Below are 22,626 nucleotides of genomic sequence, written 5' to 3' on the forward strand. Positions count from 1 at the left end.
GGAGTGCAAAAGACTGGGAGAAAAGGGGAAGGATGATGGAAACAAAAACAGAAAGAAAGCATTACCTGATAGGTGGTTTTCCAGGAAACTTGTCAAAGGAGACAGACAAAAAAGGAACAGGCATTTATGTCCTCTTCCATTTCAGTGAGATACTGGATTCCTTGAGGTCAGCTGAGAACCCAGCCTGAGCTTTGCTGCATCTATAAATTCTGCAGTTCAGCAGTCCTTGCTTCCTGGGATTTTTATGTACACCAATACCATTAATCATGATGCCTCTGGTACCTTTTGTAAATATTTGAATCATGAATCTCATACACAAAGCACTGTAGTATTGCAGCTTGCCTTTGCTCATCTAGAATTCACCAGTCCTGTTAGAAGTAACCCCCATTCTGATTTACACATGGAGTGCAACTCACAGTTAGGAATTTAGGTAATTTAAACTGCCTCCCACCAGCACATGCAAATGACTGCAAGTACCAACAAGAGCTGCATTCTTGTAGCTGCCATCATATCCCTGAAAATTCTTATGCACCCCATTTGAGATTCAGCAAAATGTCTTGTTGGGGAGCTGACTTACCATATATCTCTCTCTATATAGATATCAATATAAATATATATAACTCTCTTAGGCCTCATTTTCTAATGCCTTCTATCTTGCGCCAGATGTTTGCACTGCTGTCTCATGAATGAAACTGCATATGAAATACTAAGTTTCTGTGGGTTTTAGAATTTATGTTCACTGTCAACCAAGTGGGAGCCATAGAGTGATATTAAATCAGGCTGCAGACTGCTGCAACAAGACAGCTAATTCATTGCTAAGCTCTGGCTATAGTAAAACCTCACCAGACAAGTTGTGAAGATGTTTGCCATTAGCAAGTCTGCTAACAGACAATGGCAATCCTTCTTAAAGCACTTTTAATCTTCCTATCCACTGAGGACTTGGAGATACAGGTTGGTTCCTTGGTTCCTTTCCTCTAGGCATGGGACTTCCATGGTTTTGACTCCACTGTTAAACTTCCCCGTGTTCTCTTCTCTAGTCTGAAGATGTCCAGCTCTTTAAAACTTCATCTAGTGCTTTCTTCCTTTCAGATGACTCTCTCTGAGAGTGTGCCCTGGGGCACACTGAGCCCCTTTTGCTTTCAAGAAAGCTTTCTGGACATGTGGTGCTCAGAACTCAGCCTGGCATTGCTCCGGCCATATAACCCCTGCTGCTGATGGGGAACTGCAGGTATCTTCGGGGAGTGAAGGAAGTAGGTGAGTTTGATAAGTGTACATTGGCCATTTCATCTAGATAATTATTAACATTAGCTATATGGGTAATTATTATACAAAGTGCTTTCAAAGGCTGTAATCACCTGTTAACGGTAATGAACATTTGTAGGAGCAGGCACATCTCCACACATGCCCAGGGTGGTGAGGCACTGGCACAGCTTGCCCGAGAAGCTGCGGCTGCCTCATCCCTGGCAGTGTTCGAGGCCAGGCTGGACAGGGCCTTGAGCAACCTGGTCTAGTGGAAGGTGTCCATGCCCGTGGCAGGGGACTAGAACTGGGTGAGCTTTAATGTCAGGCGGGCCGCGACGGAGGGAGGCGACGGCGGGAGGGGGCCAGGCACCGCCTCTCCCTACTTCCTCCCGGTCCCGCCCCGCCCCTGCCGCCGCTTGTTGATGTTTCACTTTGTTTTAATTCCCGGGTCGCAAGATGGAGGCGGCGTTGGGGCGGCGGGCGCTGCTGCTGCTACCGCTGTTGCTGTTACCTCTGTTGCTGCTGCCGCTGGCCGCCGCGCTGCTGGGCCCCGCCGCGCCGCCTCAGCTGGGCCAGGTACCGATGGGGCCAGGGCGCGGCGGGGCCGGTCCCTCTCCCTCTCCCTGTCCCTCCGAGGGGCGAACCGGACCCTGCCGGAGAGCGGGCGGCTCTGGGGCGGCCGTGGGCGGCTTGGCCGCTGGCTGGCACGGCCGGGCGGGTGGCATCGCCGCCGCTGGAGGAGCGGGCAAAGCTGATGGCACCGGAGGGCGGTGTGCTGGGTACGAGGGGGTTTTCCTGCTGTAGCGCTCGGCAGACTGAGGTGTGTTACCCCTGCTTAAAGTGCTGAGCTGCTGCTCGAGTGTATTTCGGTCTAAATGTAGGAAAATGGCACAAAAGGACAGGATTATGCATCTCCCACAAACTCAGTTAATGTTTTCCCCTCTCTTTAATGACTTATATAGGATTTAATATGCTAAATAATATTTGACTGTTTTCTGGGGGGGGGGGGGGGGGGAGGGATTGTTACTTCTCTGCAATGTAGATGTATTTACATCGTATTCTAACGCTTGTCTACCCATGTTTGGACTTTCAGCGCTATTGAAGTATGCAGTGCCTTAGGTACATGCTTGCTTTTAGTGATTTCTGTACTCAAATTGAACCAAGCAAAGGGTTACAATGTGTTGGTATATTATGGGACATCGTGCTCTGTTTTTTTCTCCAGTATCTATGCTGTATCTTGGTAAGATTAGTTTTAAATTAAATTTGGTGGCTTTTTAAAAAGTGGAAGGCATTTTTTTGGGTACTGCTTAGGAGATAGTGGGAATAGAAAAATGTGCTGCGGTACTGGTGATCTTTAACCTCTAGAATTACCAAAGAGAACTGAATGCTTAGGTCCGTACTTGAATCATGACTGAATACATCCTCTAATTGTTGTAATAGTGAACTCCCAAAGTGTGAGGTTGCAAAGAGGGAAGAGGTGTTTTGCATTTGTAGTCACTTGTCTAACCAATGTGAAGTTGCTGTCATGATTAAATTTACTATGGTTGTGGGTTTTGTTGTTGCTGATGTTGTTCAGTTGGTTTTTCTGTTTTTATTTAAGTAAAATGTTTCCAAGAAAGCCTGACAAGAGGCCCTGCACATCCTGTGTTGCAAAATGGGATTCCTGGGCTTACTTCCTGGTTTCTGCCTCTCTATAGTAACATTTGAAGAGAGACTTACTTAGATCTGTTTTCAAAATGGGGTTTTAGATCTTCAGACACCTATAAAAGCACTTAAGTGCTTGGAGTCAGGTGCACTAAAAAGAGCAGACACAGCGCAGTCCTTGGGTATTCTGCTTATCTGTCTGAGCAGGGGAGTGCTAGCTCAAATGTGCCAAAAGACACATGAAGTGGCAATAGAGTATATAGACCTATTTTCTTGCTTGCCATCTACCTGGAGACTGTCTTCCACTGAATAGCATTAAAGCTGTTTGTCAGAGCTGGCAGTTGTACAAGAAGTGGAGACACATCTGTGAGTGCTATCTTTGGATCTGAAAGCACGAGTTGAGCACAGCAGGGCAGTGCCAGAGCAGTCCTGTGGAAGCCAGCTTGGGGGCAGAAATAGAATAGGTATGGTTTAGAGTGCTGGTAGGGCTTGACTTAGTAACTGGGGTGTAATGCCTTATGGGCATAGCTGTGCTGTTTGTCAGGTGAGTTTGTCCATTTGTGCCATACTGCTTAGGTGATCTGTCAACTCAGTTTTTGCTGATTGCAACTATCTGCGCTTTTTTTGCTTTATATTGGTGTGGTGGCATACATATATGCAGAGCAGCTCTTCTAATAGTCAAAAAGGCAACACATTTTTACTCTGGTGGTGTTTTTTTTTAAATCTCAAGCTTAGAAAAGTGAACACTTGTGTTTCCTCATGCACTGTTTATTTGTACAAACAGAATCGTTTTGATGTAGAAGGCGCAGTGCATCTTGGAAAAGTTTTGAGTAGAATTATTGCTGGGTTTTGAGCATGAGCTGGTTTATGGTGGCCTGGTAGGAACAGAACTGTCTGTTCCTACAGTGGGAGTAGGCAGAGTGAAAATGCCATACTGTCAGGTTGGCTTCAGAAGCTACACACTTAAGACAGTGAGCACTGGGGTCAGAATAACTGTGGTCTTTTCTCAGCATGGCCTGGGACTGCAGGCTGGTTGGGAGCAGGCTGCATCAACAGGACAGCTTTGCTTTGTCTGAGTACCACAACTGTGTCCTTTACTATTCTGTGAGCCCACTGGCAGCCCACTACTGACCGCTGCACATTTTGTGTTCTTGTACATGGTATTAAAGTTTACTTCCAAGTTGGTGATCATGATGTTGCAGAAACCATAGCGGAAGGACTGAGGAAAAACTCTTGAGACATTGGAATAATGTTTTGTAAGGCTGAAATGCTTTTGTTCAGCTCTGGAATGTGAATGTCTCAGTTCTTGTGCAATACTTGTCATTTCTTAAGATGTTTTGAAATCTAGACTTATTTTGAACATCAGTATGTGCGCTTTCAGTTTCTTCTCTCTCCTGAAATTTGGATAAGCAAAACTGGGTTACAGATAGATTGATAGTAGACAAAGTGAGGTTTTCTTTAATAAAAAAAGGTGGGGAATGATGCGGCAGTACAACTGACCATGTTATTCTAGTGCAAGGTCAGGAATTAGGTTTTGTGTTTCAGAGTCTTATTTTAATGTGCTGATAGGAACTGGCTAAGAGCACAGTGGGCCAAATGCTAATACTTTGTTGTTTGCTTACTCTGTTTGTTCTTGGTAATTCAGGTTTAGCAGTGTTCTAAGTGGTGTACTGGACTACCAGATGGGTTTGTTTTTTAGTTTAGTTGCCTGAAAAACATTTGTTGGCTGTAAGAAACCTCTGTGCGGATGGATTTTGTCACAACAGAAAAAAGTAATCTTCATCAACCATTTGAGTATGTGTGCAGTAAGTGTAACGTACTTTAATCAAAGAAGAAACTTGTCAATAGTGCCATGCTGAAATGTTTCTTTCCTTGCTGTGTGCCAGTTTCTCTATTAACCACCTGGCATATGTTCTAAACTTTATGCCTAAAAGATCTGACATAATCTTTCTGTGTATATTTGATTAAATTAAAGCAGCATGATGCAGTCATGTCCTGGTGATGTGGGACTAAGTAGTATTCACCTTTTAAAACTCCTGATAAAATATTCATAGTATGAATTGATTTAATAGAGAGTAAGCAAAGATGATTGATTCTAGCAACATATGTATGGCAAAGGAAAGGATAAGCATTATACTAAGACTCATCATAAGGCAAGGAAGGAATATAAGTGTGTTTGTTCAGAAAATTAAAGCAAAAGCACCATGTTAGATTTGAATGTTAAGATAGAAGTATTTATATAAGCTTAACTGAAGATAGTGCAGCTTTAGTTACTTATGTAGATACTGGGTTTCATTATCTTACCCTAAATATTGTCATGCAGTTTAAAAATGCCAGACCTTATTGGAGAAGATTTTGTACTAAAATTGTGTAAAATCTGAGGGACTTGCAAACTTGTCGGGTCAGACCTGTCACATCAAACCTGTACCATGGTTATTTCTGAACTCAGTTATGCCTGACAACATCCTACAACACACCTCTGGTTTGAGTCTGATGGAAGAATTGTGAGAAGCAGAAAATGGAACCAGCTGTCCATGTTAGTGCCATAACTCAAATGGTGTGAATTTGGATTCTAGTTTTGTTTGTCTGTTCAAACACTTTTTTTTTCCCATAATCTCTTTCCAAGTTAGAAAGAAGTTATTCATTTGTCTATTTCTTATCTGCTTGGCAGCCTTCATTGGACGTTACATTTTCCTGTCACAAACTGTGTATAGCAGTAGTGCTTGTGTAATCACTGCGAGGGGATTGTCTGTCTTTCAGGTCTCTGTACAGCTGGCCATCTTGCAAAGCACTGTGCCATCTGTTCCTAGTGCTGCCCACTCCACTTCCCCCAGGCCTTCTAGTGCAGAAAGAGCCTTGTTTGGAGAGCCTGCATAAAGAACAGCTGTGCTTTAAGTGGGCTGGCTGCAAGTGCCAGAATCTAGACAGGGTTTATGTGACTAATGCAGTGGTGTAGGGCTTAACCGTTACCCTGTACTGGGAGAAACTGTGCAGTGCACCCATCAGGTACCCACTGTTCTTGGAAGATTTTCTGTGGTTCTGTCATCAGATCCCTTTGAAGTTCCTGCATGATCAGAACCAACAGCTTTGTCTCGCCGGCATCTTTCATAAAAGGCTGTGATTAGGTGAAGTGTTCTCTGTAGATTTGTGTGCCATTGCCATGGGAGTCTGGAAGAATCAATTAATATTCCATTTACATTATGCCAAATGCTTTATATTCTTCGCTGCCATCTTTTCACCATCTTGCTCTTCTGCAGCTACTGGGATTATACTGCCCCAGTTAACGCTTACCATTGCAGCACATGGTAAAAGGGAAATGATTAGAAAATGGTCACTGTCTGCTTAGCTCTATCGATCCAAGTTCACAAAAAATCACGAGTTCACTGTAATGTATGTCCCTGTTACTGCTGTTGCCTAGCTGTCCTAGAGCAGAATGATGCACATTTGTGGTGGAAGTGCTGTCCTCTTTACAGGTACTGTGGTCATTACTGCTGTAAATATCCCTGCTGGAGCACTAAAACAGTGATGAGAAATCACAGGAAAACTCAGGAGAGGGATCTACATCCTGTGATAGCATTAAGAATGATAGGGCCATTTTCGGTGTGAATTGGAGTATTTTGTGTGAAGGTATTCACCGGCAGAGGAAGGGATAAAGTGCTGTGAATGACAGAATCATGTCAGTGGTAAACTAAAAGCACAGCCTGATGCCTAAGGACCTGAATTGCTTCTTGGGGCTGACCTTTGATTTTCACTCTCTCAAAGTGCAGCTTTCTCAAATACTCAATGAATTACAGGACTGTCTAAAATTTATGTGAACTTTGATGTTGTTAATACTGGAATATGTATTGTAAGTTGTACAGGCAGTTTTTACACACGTTTCTGCAGAACTTGATAGTGCAATATTATGGATTACTGCAGAGGACATGTGTCCTGTTGTCAGTGGCTTCATTACTACAGGATTGGCTTACTATATCATGAACAGATAGCTTCTGAAGTGACGCTATAATGTAAAAAAATCCTTAAAACAACAGGTGTTAACCAGTGTATGCAGGCAGGCAGGAATGCCAAGAACTGGAAAACATCCAAGTTTGATTCATCAGAAATCTGGCATCACAAGAAGCATGGCTTAAAGTCTAGGACAGATAACCTTTTGGTTGGAAATGACCTGTCATTGGTGCTTCAGATGCATTTGTCGGATCAGCAAGAAAACTCTGACCACTGAGAGAAATCTTTTTCTCAGCACCCCTTCTAGGAAGCATACTGACTTTTCTTGAGAAATTCAATCCTAGCTATTCAGATGTTCTTCCTCTTATGGGTTCAAACTTAAACTGGGGAAGTTTAGATTAGATACAAGGAAGAAGTTCTTTACTGTTAGGGTGGTGAGGCACTGGAATGGGTTGCCCAGGGAAGATGCTAATGCTACACCCCTGTCAGTGTTCAAGGCCAGGTTGGACAGAGCCTTGGGCAGCATGATTTAGTGCAAGGTGTCCCTGCCCATGGCAGGGGGGTTGGAACTAGATGATCTTAAGGTCCTTTCCAACCCTAACTATTCTATGATTCTATGATTCTATTGAAGTTAAATGTAAATTACCAAGTTACTTAGAGAACTGGAAGACCGTAACTGAAAATATGAACCGAAGTAACAATATAATCACAGGATGTAATCTGTTCTGTCATCCTGTATTTCTTCAAACCTTGTTTTTTTTCTTATGTTTTAAGAATTTGTACATTACCAACAACAAAAAAAAATCCTCTGACCTTTCAGCTCTCAGCTGTAGCACTTGGAGCTGTACTTCTATACTGTCAAACTGTTTAACAGATTATCAAAACCTTGTCTCATTACTTCCTAGGTTTTTCTGTTTTCTGGGAATTCAGAGGGCACAAAGGATGGATTTTCCGGGCAGTCTTAATAGTTGTTCGGTTTTCAAGCCTCAAATGCAATTTGAGTTCTTTTATGCAGAAAGGGTTTTGTAATCTTTTTTCAACATCTCCAGAGTGACTCACTGAGATTACAAGAAAAAGGAAATGACTGATAGCTTGTGACTGCTGAAAAAAAGGAAAATTCACCCTACTTTATTATTTATCAAATGACTTGAAAATGAAAGGCATAGGGCAAGATAGATATGCTCAACAACTAAGCGTCAAGTGTACAAAAAGTGAGCTATATAAGCAGTGATTATTTTTCTTCAAAACAGCTGTCAATTCTGTTGACGCGGTATCCAAAAGCATGTTGTGAATTCTGGTAGATACTTAAAATTTGCACTTGAAGAGCATATTCCATGTGTTAGAGATGAAAATATGTCAATGGATCACTTCCGTGCAGTCAGAGTTACAAAAAATAGACCACAGCATGCAGACAAGTAAGACAGCTTAACTGCTTGCTGCCTCTGCCACTGAAAGAGCATAGCTCTCTCCCACACATCATCCTTCCCTCTCATTTACGCAAAGCCAGTGAGCCAGTTTAGCTCATTAAATTGGCAGGAAAACGTTCCCTTTTTTTGCCAGACTATTTTTCTGTCAGTTGAACAAGCAAGGAAGAGCTGCACAAGCACAAGAGAAGCAAGAATGCAGCTGGGAGGAGGGAGCCTGGCTCCTTGTTCTGACAGACAAAGGCTGTTGGATTGGTTCTGCTGCATGGCCTGCCTGTCCTTGCAGCATCTCTTTAGGAGATGCCTTCTCTCATCATCATCCCAGGAGATGGTGGTGCATCTCCAGAATGGTGCGGGTTCATAAAGCTACTCAATAACTTAGAGCAATGATTAATACTCCAGTACAGCAGCTACACCATGACCCTTGCAATTTTGTGTTTATAAGCAAGGAAGAACTCCTATTCTTGTCATTCCTGTGACCAGTCTGTTCACATCCAGATCCAACAAATTCTATTGGTAACATCCCGTATTTTGTACATCCATTCTCCTGAGTCATCTATGTTGTTTTGCCTCTTTGCTAAGCAGTCTCACAAGACTTGATGGCAGTCTTGCTAAGAAACATCTCAAACACATCTACAAGTTCTGCTGCTAGAAAATAATCAGTTTTCAGTTGTCCTTGCTTTAAACATTCCTGAACAGATATACCTGTTCCTGATACAGAAACATTTCAAGGATCAGAGGAAGACCAATTTTTCCAGAGTCAAAATCAACTATATTGATGTCATTCTTGACAGACTTATTCTTAAAGCGCTCCAGTCATGTCCAAAACTTTTACACTCTCCCCAACTATTTACTATTTATTGTAGTACTCAGCTTCTTTTAATATTAAAAGTTTTCCTAATGTTTCACCTCTTTGCTCTTCATAGTATCTTCCCATGGAAAATAACAGTCCTCCAACTTAGTCAGCCTGGTTTTATGCTAATGGTCTCAGCTCACTTAATCCTTCCTTGGAGGCGAATTCTTCACTGCTCTTTTCCCCTGGCTTCTCACTGATCTTTCTTGCAGTGCTGCACCCAAAACTCAACGGCTCCTGCTGTGGCCAGTCTTCCGACCCTACGCACCCCATACCAAAATGTACATGAGGCAGGAACCACAAGATATATGCCAAACACAATGAAAGGCCAGACAGGATGACTCGGGTAAAGTGGAGGAACAGCTGAGGGAACTGGGGTTGTTTAGTCTGGAAAAGAGAAGGTTCAGGGGGACCTTATTGCTCTCTACAACTACCAGAAAGGATGTTGTAGTGAGGTGGGGGTTGGCCTCTTTTCCCAAGGAACAAGCAATGGGACAAGAGGTAACAGCCTCAGGTTGTGCCAGGGGAGGTTTAGGCTGGATATTGGGAACGGTTTCTTGACAGAGAGGGTGTTCAGGCATTGGAACAGGCTGCCCAGGGCAGTGGTGGAATCACCATCCCTGGGATTCAGAAACCACGTAGACGCCCTCAGTGATACACGTTAGTAGTTGTCTTGGCAGTCCTGGGGTAATGGTTGGACTTGATGACCTTAAAGGTCTCTTCCAAGCTGGTTGATTCTCTGATTCTATTGCGAGAAGTTTACAGGAAAGCAGAGCACCATCCCAGCTCACCCACTTTCACCCACTGGAGGGAATGGGTGATGCACAGCATTCACCCTGTTAACACAACATAGTTCATGAATTAGGACTATATCATGCTAGGTAATGTATATTTCAAGTATTTCCTGGTTGAAAATCTAGTGTTTTATAAAAATCCCAAACAAACCCCCATTTTATATGTTTAAGTTTTTGTTTATTTATTTTAAATTCTGAGCGAGTTAAACTTTTTATTGAGACATGATTTGCTTTGTAGCTGTTAGTTGTGAAACAGTGACTCAAACACAGAGCTGAAGAAGATGCTGAGGATATGGAAAGGTTTTCCAGAAGAAAATGAAACACAATTAGAATCATTTAAGACTCCCAAAAGGCAAATAGGGAGCTTAATGTTATTTTTGAAGAGGTGACTCAGGAAAACAGTGTGACAATTACCACTTTTGGCAATATCCAAGAGAGATTTGGCTTTTGTGTGTGGGTTTTGTCAGAGGCAGCCCTGGGGGATTTAAGGTTCCATCTGTAAAACAGCCCCTGACATTACAGGGGCAAAATGAGAGGATAGAATGAGTCAGTCAATAAATTATAGCAATTAATAGAGTTTGAAAGAAGCAAATCCCCATTACCTCCAAGTGTGGAGGTGTTCCATGTGGTATAATTTGGGAACGATAACCAAAGAAAAGAAATAGGATTACTGTTGACATTGACAAAACTGAGTGTTCTTTAGTATAGACTAACGTGTATTAAATTGTACTCCATCTTGAAGACTAAGTGGAGTGCTTAAAAAACATTTATAGAGAATCTGATTTATACCTTGTATTTTCTATTATTTTTCAGCTAATACAAGAGGCTTCTTTTCCATTATATCCATGTAAAACAAGTTCTCCTGAGAATTTAGCTTGATTACTATTATTCTGTCTTATTTAAAAAAAACTGATACATAAGGGGTACAGCTGTCATTCTTTCTCATCAATGCTCTTTATTAAAAAGAGGGGGAAAACCCCAAAACAATCCTTACATGGAGCAAGTAAGCATATTCCTTTCTTCTGTCTGCTGGATGGAAAGCCTGGGAATGTGCTCTGGGGATTTTATGCTATCATTCTGTCAGGACAGTGTGTGAAAGTTGCCTGTGGCCTGCAGTGGCTGCTGTGTTTTCTCAGAAACTTAAGTCTCTTCTCCCCCTTGTTTTCCAGGAAACTATCAGAGTCAATGTTATGATGTTGAAAAGCGATGGGGAATTTCACAAAGCACAGGTTTGTCCAGTTTTTCTATTTATTCAGTGAATTAATGTGCAGTGAAATAGAGTCTGTGTGTGGATGCAAATGCATTGTTTTCCCTGAGGTCAGTCAGTATGGTGTGTTCCTCTGAGAACAGAACTGTAGCATTGTGCCAGGAGCCATACACTCATTCTGTCTGTCTGTCTTTCAGGTTGTTTTTAATATCACCTATGCTAATGGACAGGTATACCTAAATGATTTCCCTATGAAAAGCAGGGTCGCCCACGTAACATGTCAAACAGTAATATGTGAGTATTGCCTTTTTGGTGGTTTTTTTTTTATTTCCTACCCCTGGGGTATTTGGCTTCCCTGTTATCTGGTAACCAAAGCTTACAGTGACTACATGTTCTCATACTCTGCAAACCTGAGCATCATAGAAGCAAATAATTTCCCAAGGTAGGATAATTTTGCTACTGAAATGGGTGGAAAAAACCTTACTGCCTTGTTCTCAAGTCACATTCACATTCCGATATGTGTAAATGGTCTAATCTGAAATCTAGGCTCTGCTTATCTTTTCAAAAGAATGTTTTGCACTACAAGCTAGACAATGTAAACAGAAGGATGCAGCTCCACCCTGCTTATAGCTGTGTCCCTAGGTTGGGTGGCATATATCCAAAAGGAGATTCAATAACAAAAGTATGAATTATGATTAGGAAGATCTTTTAATTATCTCATTTCTGTGTACACTGGACAAAAAAGTTTCTGCTGGGTAGGTTATTACAGCACAAACACTGCAGTTTTGCTAGTGCCCTGCAGTGGGCAATGACTTTGAATTATCTTGACACTGCTATTTTTGCCACTGATTCAGTGCTACATGTTTTGTGAAAGAGCAGAAAGTACTGTGATTTTTTTTGAGATGCAGAGCGCATACTGTATAATTAATTAAGCAAGTGCCATTATGCTCATTTAAGTTTTTGTTGTATTCAGAATGATCTCTTGATGGATCAGGTGCAGCTAGTCTCTAGCTTGGTTTCTGAGGTCATCCTCTCCTTACAATCGGACATGTACTTACAGAGTACTAATGCTTTTTCTAAATTGGTTCTCTGAGCCATGACCTTTTTTTCTTGAACCCGAATTCCCAAGCATATTTAATTATTAATTTGACGCTATTCTGGAGAGGGAGAGCAGTAATTAATTTCTCTTTTTCTGAGATAATTATGTTTCCATTGCTTCTATTTTTTTCTATACTAAAAAACCAAGACAGAATGTCATCTACCTGCAAGATAACTTGAGTCCAGAAAAATAGATATGATTTTATTCACTAATTCTGAGAGCTACTGAGCACTCTGCTGTAGTTCCTGTTAATTTCCCAACTCATACTATGAGTTTGAACATGAATCTGAAACAGAGAGAAAAATACATATTTGACATAGGAGGTAGAAACCTGGCACTGTCTATCTCCTTGTTTGGTCTGAGTCGTCAGCACCATAGCCTCTATTATGTTTATTCTGTTTAGCTATTAAATCCTCAACAAGAGATTCAGATAATGCTTGTAAAATGCTAAGGGAATATTGAGATACTTGTTAACAGAGGAAGAATAGTCCTGAATGTGTATAGAAGTAAACTTGAATTAAATATTCATGCTCTGAGATCTGTCACCTCCACTCCTACACTTATGCAGCACTGCAGTTCTACTGTGCTCTCACCCGTTGTAGAGGTATGGCAGCTGGTAGAAGGGTACCAAGTCTATGCAGAAACAGCAAGGGTTGAAAGTTCTCTGTACTTGCGGAATATTGGGTTGTTGAAATAGCTGAAAGGTTTTGGATAGGAAGAGAGCTTGAGGTGTCATCAGGCACATATGAAAATGGGGGGGGCATAGAATAAAACACGTATGAGGGAACTTGCCTGAGTAGTATATTAGGTGTGTGTGGAAAAGAGCGTGTTTGTTTCTGTATTGAGAGGAAGGGGAATGTTTTGCAAATCAAGATGTTTACACAGGTGGCTAACTGGGCTGTGGCATTACTCTTACGAACTTGTTTGGACAACTTAAATAGGAATACATCGATAGCAAAGCCAAAGAGTGGTGCTTAGAGTGCTTAAATGCAAACCTCAAAGGCAGGGATGCGACGTTGTTTGCAAGCTTCCTCAGTCTGGGGATCATACAGTGCTGCTGTTGTCTGCTGTGTTGTATCATGAGACCTGCTCCAAGTTTGGTTTGGTAAAAAGTCATGGCATCTGTTTTACCTGTTGCCCAGACTACTACGGCTTATAACAGCAGTTTACTGGAAGTGTTAAGAACATCAGCATAGTACAGACTTCTGTACAACTGTTCAGGCATCTCTGGTTGAGTGCTACTGGTCCTCTGTAGTTGTAATGCCTTTTTCATTCAAATGCTACATGTGCCTTTGCATCTAGGTCAGAGTTGCAACTGTTCGCCCCTTGGTTGTGTACTGCTTCCTGGTTGGGATGGTTTCTCTTTGAAAACTGTGACATTGTGTGTTAACAGTGGAGAACAGAAACTTGGATAACTTACCAGATCAGCAGCACCTGGGAACCGTCAGTGTTCGCATTATGGTTCACAAGTGGCCTTTGGCATCCAGTTCTGATTTGCAGCTGATTGTCATTCAGGAAGAAGTGTCAGAAATTGATGGAAAACAGGTAAAAAAAAAACAAACACAACATTCTGCTTGTTTTTAATTTATGAGAGGCAAGTCATTACCAAGGATTCAAAGGTTTACGTGTGTCTGGTTGGTGATTAGAGCACAAAGTACATAAGCTAATGCTGGCTAGCACGGTAGTGAGGGAGGTAGTACCAACCTAAGTTACTCATGTAGTAGCAAAGGTGATTCATGAGGAGTCTTCAAGTTTTAATGCTTCTATTTGTATTTAGTAATTTATTTATAATGTAATAAATGTTAGAACATCACTGTGTCACATGCTGTTTCAAAATGTGCACATATGCAAAGTCAGACTCACAAGCAATACTTCATTTACAAAAAACATACAAAATAAATAAAAGGGGCATGGGCTTGTTATTAGTCCTGAGGTTTTCCCCGTTGTTTACCCCAAGCTAGTAAAGGGTTTCAGGCTTGTAGCATGGGGAACAGCTTATAGCAGCAAACTCTTACAGCAGGTGGGCTTGTGAAAGCCCACGATATCAGAGCTTAGCCCTGGGATATTTTGCATATAAGATAATTAATTCATTTGGATAAAAATCTTAATAATAAAATGGATTTTGAGATTAACAGGGAAAAAACTCCTACATTCTGACAGTATTTGCACAAATACCAGTGAACGTGAGAGGTTACAGTTCTAGCTGAGACTGAAATGTGCAGAACTGAGTTCTCAAAATCACCAATAAAGTATAGTTATTTTTCCAACCAGAGAGGTTCTGAAGAGAAGAGACAGCTGCTGAAGCCAGCAAAAATATTGTGTTTTTGGTTCAGTATATGTCTGCGTCTTGCATGTGGCCAGGCTGTTTAGAAGCTGGCTTATGTTCTGCTGCCTTTTTTTGTAATAGGAGAATTATGGTAATACCACTGGTCCTTCATAAATTGTGTGCTCAGCATGTCCTGTTTTTTACAGGGATCTGCATCACATCAAATTTTTACTCTGTTAATGAAAAATCCCACTGAGAGGTTTGAAGCTTTTCTAATGAAGTGTTTATTCCACTTCTAGGAGGCTAATTTATCCTTGGTTTGATTGAGTAGTTACACAATCTCAAATTAGAGGCAGATCTCAAACTAGGCATCACAATGCATTTCCTATTTTCATAGGGACCTGGCAAGAACAACCCGAAAGCTAATATGGTTTCCTTAATTGTTTAAATCAAAAGTTTTCCATCTTTCTCGTTAGTTTTCAGCTGACATTAACGATCATCTGCTTCTTCACATTATTCTCTGGGTGTTTGAAGCAAAAGGAGATTGTTGGTTGGCCTACTGTTCTGAAAGCATGAGTGAAACCATCACATGCTCCATTCCTTTTCTGTTAGTTACATTTCTGTGTAGCAGTTATAATTATGATCATAAACACTCTGGATTTCTGTGAGTTCTTGGCCTCAATGCAGTTACTGAATGTAGTGAGTTATGCTGAATGTGTTCTATATTAAGTGATGCTTGCAGTGATTAAGTGAAATGGGTCCAGTGCATCACTGGAAAAGGAGGAAAACTCTTTTGGTTGTTGGAAAAAAGCAACACTACTACAAAAGCAGAATTGTCAGACTTGCCTCAGCAACACTTTCAATGTTTGCAAGTGCTCTTTTACTACATACTTGAGTTTTCCATGCCCTAAAATGCCTCCCTGAAAGAGGATCATAAAAGGCTATGTAAGACTTGGGTAAAAGCCCATGGAGCAACTACCTCATGCTTTTGCATTTTTTTGTTTTTAACATCCCTATGTCTAAATCTTAATGGCCTGGAGTTCTATGTGATGCATTGGTTTTCTTTGCCAGCCTAATTCACTCTTACTTTAAACTCAGCAATATTGACATATTTGCATCTCTTGTAGGTTCAGCAGGAAGAAGTAACAGAAATAGATATTTTAGTAAAGGACCTGAGAGTACTTAGACATTCAAACTACACTGTCCCTTTGAAAGAGAGCATGCTGTATTCCATCCCAAGGGACAACGACATGTTATTTACACTTCCCAGCCTCTCAGAAAAAGGTATCTCTCTTAGCTGTTACAAAAGATTTTTTTTTTTATCCATGGTTGATATATTCCTTTACAAGGGCAAAAGAACATCATTATTCCTGTGTTTTACATAGTGGAATAGTTTCTTCATTGGCATGAAAATGTTTTCTTTAATATAGTTTGGTTTTGTTTTTGTTAAATATCTAAATTCAACTCTTCTACATTTAGGTATTTCATTTGTTTGTTTTCAAATCTGTTCTCCTTTGAAGCACTTGGTACTTGTCAGTCTGCAACCACAGGAAAAAAATTCCTCTGTCAGAGCTATGATGGAAGTTTCTCTAAAGCTCTGCCATTTTCCCCGAGAATGAAAGAAAAACTGGAGAGGAAATACCTGTCTGGGTCACTTCCAAACCAAAGAATAATTTTATGTTATTAAACTTGAGTATCTTAAAAGCAAGAGTAGTTATTTGATGCCTTAATCTTATTTCAGTTCTATTTAATTAAAAACTCTCAGGGATCTCATAGGAGACGAAATATTTTTATCTAGTTCTTCACTTTTTAATCTGGCAGCAGCTGAAATTTAAGCTGAATTTAAGGGCACAGCTAAGGCTGCACTCTAATACTGCTGCTTAGCAAGTTCACTACTCAAGTAAACAAAAAAAAAAAGTCAGCCTTCTATGTTCTTGCTGTAAATGTGTTAGAACTGTACTGTAAGTACAGAAATGTAGCATGTCTTTGTCTTCCTGAACAGTGAGTCAAATAGAAAACAAGCCCCCCACTGAACTCGAGCTTTTCTTCTTCAGATACTCAAGACCCACTACAAACTACCAGTCAGTATCTCATCCGGCAAGTGGAAACCACAGTAGACGAAGAGGCATTACCTGGCAAGTTACCAGAGACCCCTCTTAGGATAGAACCTCCCTCTTCTTACAAGGTAGTTTTGTTGTTTGTTTGAATTATTAGTATAAACCTTGAAAGAATGGTTTAAAAAGGAAAAGCAGGTTTTTTTTCCCCTCCCTCCCTTGTTTTTTTTCCTTGTTTCCTAAGGGATAAAATACATACAGGTTGGTGACATTTTTAGGAGGAAAAGTTGTAGTAACATGCTGCGGATGAAGCTGGACGTTATCCAGTATTACAGTTTGAGGGAATGAACTTCCCCATTTTCAATTTTCTCTACAGCACCATATACAAATATTATGTTTTCCTCCTTTGTGGATGTTTACAGAACAAAATAAACAAACCCAGCATTGTTATGATTTAGATAGTGGATCTTCCTCATGTGAAGACCAAATACAACATCCATTTGAAGATGTTAAGAAGGTGTATAACATTCCTAGGCCTTTGTCTTTGGTCCTTTATTTTTAATTCGGAAAAAAAAAACCAAACCCAACAACAACCCAAGACCCAGCATAATATGTAATAGCTCATTTCTGGAATTGCCATTCCTGTTTAACCTGGTATTTGACTTCTCAGAGTACTGTTTTACTGCTTTATATTTACTAAAGACCAGGATTTTCTATTGTGTGAAGTACATGGCAGTAACTGACTTCCACAGAACACTAAGAAATCCCCACAGCCAGCCACGAAGAAGAACAGGCTTTTACAGACACTGTAGTAAACTTCAAAAAACCCAACAAAATCACCCAAAACAAAACTGAAAAATCAACAAACAAAACACTTCCTAAATTACCCCTTAGCAGGGAGGAATTGGATGTTTTTACGTCAGAATCCTGCAGTGTTCTGACCTCAGAGATATTCATGACATGAGAGTTGCTGTATTTATACCAAGCAAAGCGCTTATACAATTCCAAGTATCATTTAGCTTTAAGTCAGTTTTACGCCTCTGGGAGATGTGCCATTGCTCTGTCCCATTGTAAGAAACACAGCAACAGCTTGGGAAGTTTCAGTTCCAGATGAGGTAAGGAGAGGCATCATGGCCTTCTCTGTGACTGAAAGAAAACACTTTATAACCTGCTGCTGAGACACGAGGGCTAGGACAGTAGGCTGAAAATTACAGGTAGGCTAGGGAAGGTGCTACTCCTCTCCCAGGGGTAATGCTTTCCCTTCTGTATGCTGCCATGGTATCACAGCTTCTCCACATTGCTAACCCTTCGCCTGCTCTGTTCAGGTGTCCTTTGTTTTCTAAAGTGGCCTTTCCTCTCAGAGAACTCTGCTAGGATGAGAAAAGAATTAAACCTTTGCCTCTTCCAAACCTCACAGAAGAGCTGCGAGTCACCAGTTTTATCCTGCTTATATGTATGTTTAAGCATACATAAATTCCAGTAAAACTATCACCACACAATGCAATTCACCAGTATCTACAAAATCCGCACTTGCTGTGTTTTGCAACCTTTTTATTTTTACCTGTTTGGTTGTAGGTGATGTGCCAATGGGTGGAAGATTTGAGGACAGTGTTGTGCAGATTCTGGTTGCGATCTTTACCCATCTTCTTCAGTTTGATGGAAGTCATTGGAGTTGGAGTTGTTGGAGCAGCTCTTATTCTCAAAGTTCTAAAGGTGATTCTCCCTTCCTGTGAAAACAAGTAAGTCATTTTTGCTGTTTGCTTCTCTGATGAAGGCAAAACACTAACTAAAAAAATAAAAATCTTTAAAGCAGCAGCCCTGTTCTGTATGAAGAAGGTGTCGTCAATTCAGTGAAAAGGCTGCTGGTAACTTCCCAGTCTGAGTGCCCTGTTGACACACAGGCATTTCAGAGGAATATGGGAAAATCTTTCATTGGAAGTGTCTTCAGCTTGGCTGTCAGACTGCCAGATTTTCATCAAGTCTTCTAAGGACTATGTTGTGAGACCCCATTAACATAGAATCATATTGCTGGGAGAGGAGGGGAGAAGCTGGAGCTAAACAATTCCAACAACTCTACATCTTTTCATATTCCCACTGTGTTGGAGTTGTTGTAATTATTATGGAAGGCCTCAAAACTGACTTTGCAAATTTGTATGGGAATTCTCCAAGGAGGAGCTACCTATGCAGGCAGCTTACAAGCCATTTCAGTTGGTGGCAAATGGTCATAAGTAAAGCTTATTGACTGCAGGTGGCTTTATTCACTCAGCTGGTGTGTTACCAGCAATAGGAATATTTTTCAGAGAAGCAAGCTCTCCAAACAAGGAGTGGAAAGATGGATTAGTAACTGCAGATAAGAAATCAGTATAGATTTTGTGCTGGAATGGGCAAGTGTGTACATTTTAAGGCAAACCAAGTCAATTCTGGAAGACCTAACCCTTGGAACCCTATATTCTTTTCAGGCCCCAGAAGCACAGCTGATGTCTTTGAATGCAGCTGAGCAGCTGTGCTTCTGAATGGCTCTGAGTGTGGTTAATTTGTGTATCACCGCAGGGATAGGAGTGGCCTTAGTCCATCTGACAGAGCTAGAAAAATGGAGAGCTGGAAGATCAGGAAAGGTAGAAACTTCAGTGACAGAAGAGACCATGCTTCCCCCGACACTTCACAAAGCATGCTGTTGGGTTCGAGTATTTCTTCTAACTTGTTAGAGCAGGAAGAGTCAAACACTTTGTACCCCCCAGCAGTAAGTAGCTTAAGACTGCCATGTGTGAAAATTTGAACTAAGTAGAATTAGGGGAAAAAATAAAATCTAATCCACATAAACAGTTCATCAAAGCGTCCATGGCAGAGGTGAGTACAGAGCAGAGGAACCAGCCTGCAGTAATTTCCAGTTGGAACATGGGGCTTGTGCATGGCTTGTCAGAGGATTTCAGGATACTGTTACACTGGAAAGATGTTGTGTCCTTGCTAAAAACCCAAACAAACAAACAAACAAAACAATGAGCCAATCCCACCCAAAACCACACGCTCATTTTCTTGCTGCCTCTGTAAAGTGGTTGTGTAAAATGTGGTAGTGGTTTAATTCATGACTGTAAACCAGTAAGAATGAGTAGGTCTCACTTGGTGAGTGACACAGTTGCAGAAGTGTGTAAGGACCTTGTCCCAAGTCTGTGATGCCATTCTACAGTGCACTGATAAAACTGGAAGCTTTAGCTAGAGAATTAGGTTCAAGAGCCTGAGGAAGTAGCTTGTGACAGACAGCTATGAGGCTGCTGTGAAACTGAGCCTATGGAGCCCACACTGCTGGTATTTCAGATGTGGAAACTGGGTGAAGGGACCCCACTGAAACCACAGGTAGTTCATTTTGGAGCCGGTTTTGTATCAAGTTTTCATTCTACTTTATAAAAGAGGTATCATGAGGGTAATAAGTGATGTATTGATTTAAAGTATGTTGATGAGCTCAAGAATAAACCTAATTTTCAGAATGCGGAATTGTTTTTTAGATTGTTTCCTAATGCCAGGTAATCTTACCTTTCAGAGGCACCCTTCTCCTGGATCAAGTCAGCTTTGTACCCGTGATTACCATCAGCTTGCCTTCAGATCTTCCAGACAGGAAAAATAATTTAGATGAGAAATCATGTACTTAATGCTGTGTTTGCTTTGGAGTTACTGTTTTTTTAAATCATATTTTTAGTTGACCTGAAATTTGGCACTTGATCTTAATACCATGTTTGTTTCCTACTAAGAGAACTCAGTCGATAAATTGGCAAAGGGACACTCAGGCTGAGGCCCATAGCTGGCTGACTTGTGCCTCTCCGCTAAAACACAGCTTTTTCAGAAGCTTCAAAATAAAGCAGCTTTGCACCCTGAGGGCTACCATTGGTTTTAACTTCTGTGAAGTCACTTTTCCTCACCTCGGACAGGACGCTGGCTGCCTTCATGCCCATTGATAAACCAGGGCAGCTATCCTGAGTATCGAGGTGGTGTAATTCAGGGTGTCCTGAAGTCTCCCGACAGCATTCCTCAGAAAAGGACGAAGGAGTATCGCAAACATCAGCTGTGCCTGCAAGCCTAAACAAAGCTGCCCAACCTGGTGTCAAGTCTCTTAGGTTTGAGTGTGCCTTGCGAGGAAAATATCACTACCAACCCCTTGTGTTACTTAAGTAATTTTACGTTTTAAATATGCAAACCAAATTTTAAAGGTAGGTTTAAGCACTTTACACTTTTGTGGCTCCTTCCACTTACAGAAACTGTTGGCACTTGTGAAGAATGTCTTTTTTTGTACCTGTGACAGCAGTACTTTGTGAAGTCTCAAGAGAGAAAAGGAAACCCTACAAGCTCCTACAACAGTACTGGCTTACCACCGCTGCGTAGGCCCAGTCTGCCCCTGCCCATTTGTACTGCTGTCGTTTTTCAAATAAACACTTAAATTGTTTATCAGCCTGTGTTCATGTGTGCAGCTCTGTTTATCTATGCAACCCAGTGGTTTGCCACACGCATTACATGTGGGCACGATTTGGTTTTTAACTTTTCATTGTTCTTGCTTACAAGACACTGTCAAAAGAATGACTAGGGAAGAAAAAAGAACGTTAACTACCTGGTGTAAGACTGAGCAGAGTTATCATTTGAGTGATTGAAATTATCCATTTTTAGCTAAAGCTGTTACAGTGAGGGAGAAAAGCTAGGATTACACACACACATCTCCCCCTTTAATGAAAGGTTATCCAATGTGTAATGAGTTCTCTAAGTTAGTTATTTGTCCTTACAGCTGGTGTGTGACAGGAACAACTTGAATTGTCTCACTAAACTGACAGCACTGCTGGGATAGAAGAAACATTTCCAATGCTGACTGACCTTGCTAACAACCAAACCAAACCCCAGCGTGGCATATGTCAGCCTGAGGTAACAGGGACACTGCTCAAACTTCCTTTCCTAAAAAAAAAAAAATCTGTTTTTTGATGTAGCACCATGTGGTTCAGTATTTACATTTACTTCCTCAAGCTCAATGAGGTTGGGGAGTGCAGGATCCCCAGCATCAGCCAGGTTTAGCTGAGTGATGACAATAGAAGTGGGGGATGTCATAACTGGCTGAGTGCTTTGGAGCCATAAAACTCTGGAGCAGGGCAGCTGCTCTGCTGATCTGGCATGAGTAATAATGGCCAGCATCCCCGGAGCCCCAAGCAGGGCTTTCCAGGGCTTATCACCAGAGAGCTACCTACCATCATGGTAAAGTAAGCACACAAGACGGAGATGATGGCAGAGCTACAGAGGCATCTGAATAAAGAATGCAGTTCAGTTAAAGAACATACATGAGAGAGGGGCTGTTGTCATCCATGGCTAAACAGGAAACAGACTAGCAGAGGCATGGTGACTACAGACAAGAGCAAGTCTTCAAACAGTTGCAAAGTCCTCTGTATGTGGAAATTCATGTTCTTTCCACATAATGCACATAGCCCTGGGCCCTTCATTAACATAGTTCAAAATAGAAGCAATGTATAAGGCTGAAGTTTAGCTTCTTGGGGTAGGAGGGAACCAGGGTGGACGCAAAATACAACAGTTCTTCCTTACAGCACAAGCACAGTGTGAACTCAACTGCAGATCAGAATGCAGCAGCTGTTGCAGACTGTTCTTTGCCTCCCTACTTATGAAACTGTAAACCAAGCACCTGCACAGCAACAAGGAGATTTCACTCTATGCTAAACAGCTGCAACATAAATGAGTGGTTAAGCCTGAAAAAGTGCTGGTAGTGCTTCACAACTTGGCTGATTTCCATAAGCTAAGTCATCCTCCTCTTCTGTATGGTGTTCCACAGAGCATGAGGAAAGAAATGTGATTGTCCGGGTTAACAAAATTAAAGACCAGTGCAAATCTTTAACACAGTAATTGCCAGACAACACTGCTATGGTATAACAGTGCACTGCTATGCTATGGAGCTGGAGCTATCAAGTCTTACAGCACTAGTCTTCTGCTTTAGCATACACGTGGTTTTCCTGAGTCACAGAAACCTCATGCCTTTCAGGAGTGCGGCTTGGAGCTGGGACCACTGAGCCATTTTGTAATGAGCCAGTTTAAAGGCTCCTTACTGTAACTAAGAGTTAAGA

At 41.3% G+C, this 22,626-nt stretch overlaps 1 protein-coding gene across 2 annotated transcripts; it reads left to right on the top strand.

Moving 5' to 3' along the window:
- The first annotated feature begins 1,683 nt into the window (after positions 1-1,683).
- GINM1 (glycosylated integral membrane protein 1) lies at positions 1,684-20,965 on the top strand. Of its 2 annotated transcripts, none has more exons than XM_057405527.1 (8): positions 1,684-1,818; positions 11,072-11,131; positions 11,307-11,403; positions 13,602-13,753; positions 15,602-15,758; positions 16,529-16,659; positions 18,104-18,267; positions 20,064-20,965. In XM_057405527.1, the coding sequence occupies exons 1-8, from the start codon at positions 1,699-1,701 to the stop codon at positions 20,170-20,172; spliced, it is 990 nt and encodes a 329-aa protein (XP_057261510.1). In that variant the 5' UTR covers positions 1,684-1,698; the 3' UTR covers positions 20,173-20,965. The 2 variants fall into 2 exon arrangements, with proteins under 2 accessions (XP_057261510.1, XP_057261518.1); XM_057405535.1 differs by lacking the exon at positions 1,684-1,818 and adding an exon at positions 1,962-2,021.
- Positions 20,966-22,626: the final 1,661 nt, after the last annotated feature.

The sequence above is a fragment of the Pezoporus wallicus genome, unplaced genomic scaffold, assembly GCF_028554395.1.
Source record: "Pezoporus wallicus isolate ANWC-B61680 ecotype Strahan unplaced genomic scaffold, APGP_CSIRO_Pwel_v1 contig_3817, whole genome shotgun sequence".
NCBI classification, from domain to species: Eukaryota; Metazoa; Chordata; class Aves; order Psittaciformes; family Psittacidae; genus Pezoporus; species Pezoporus wallicus.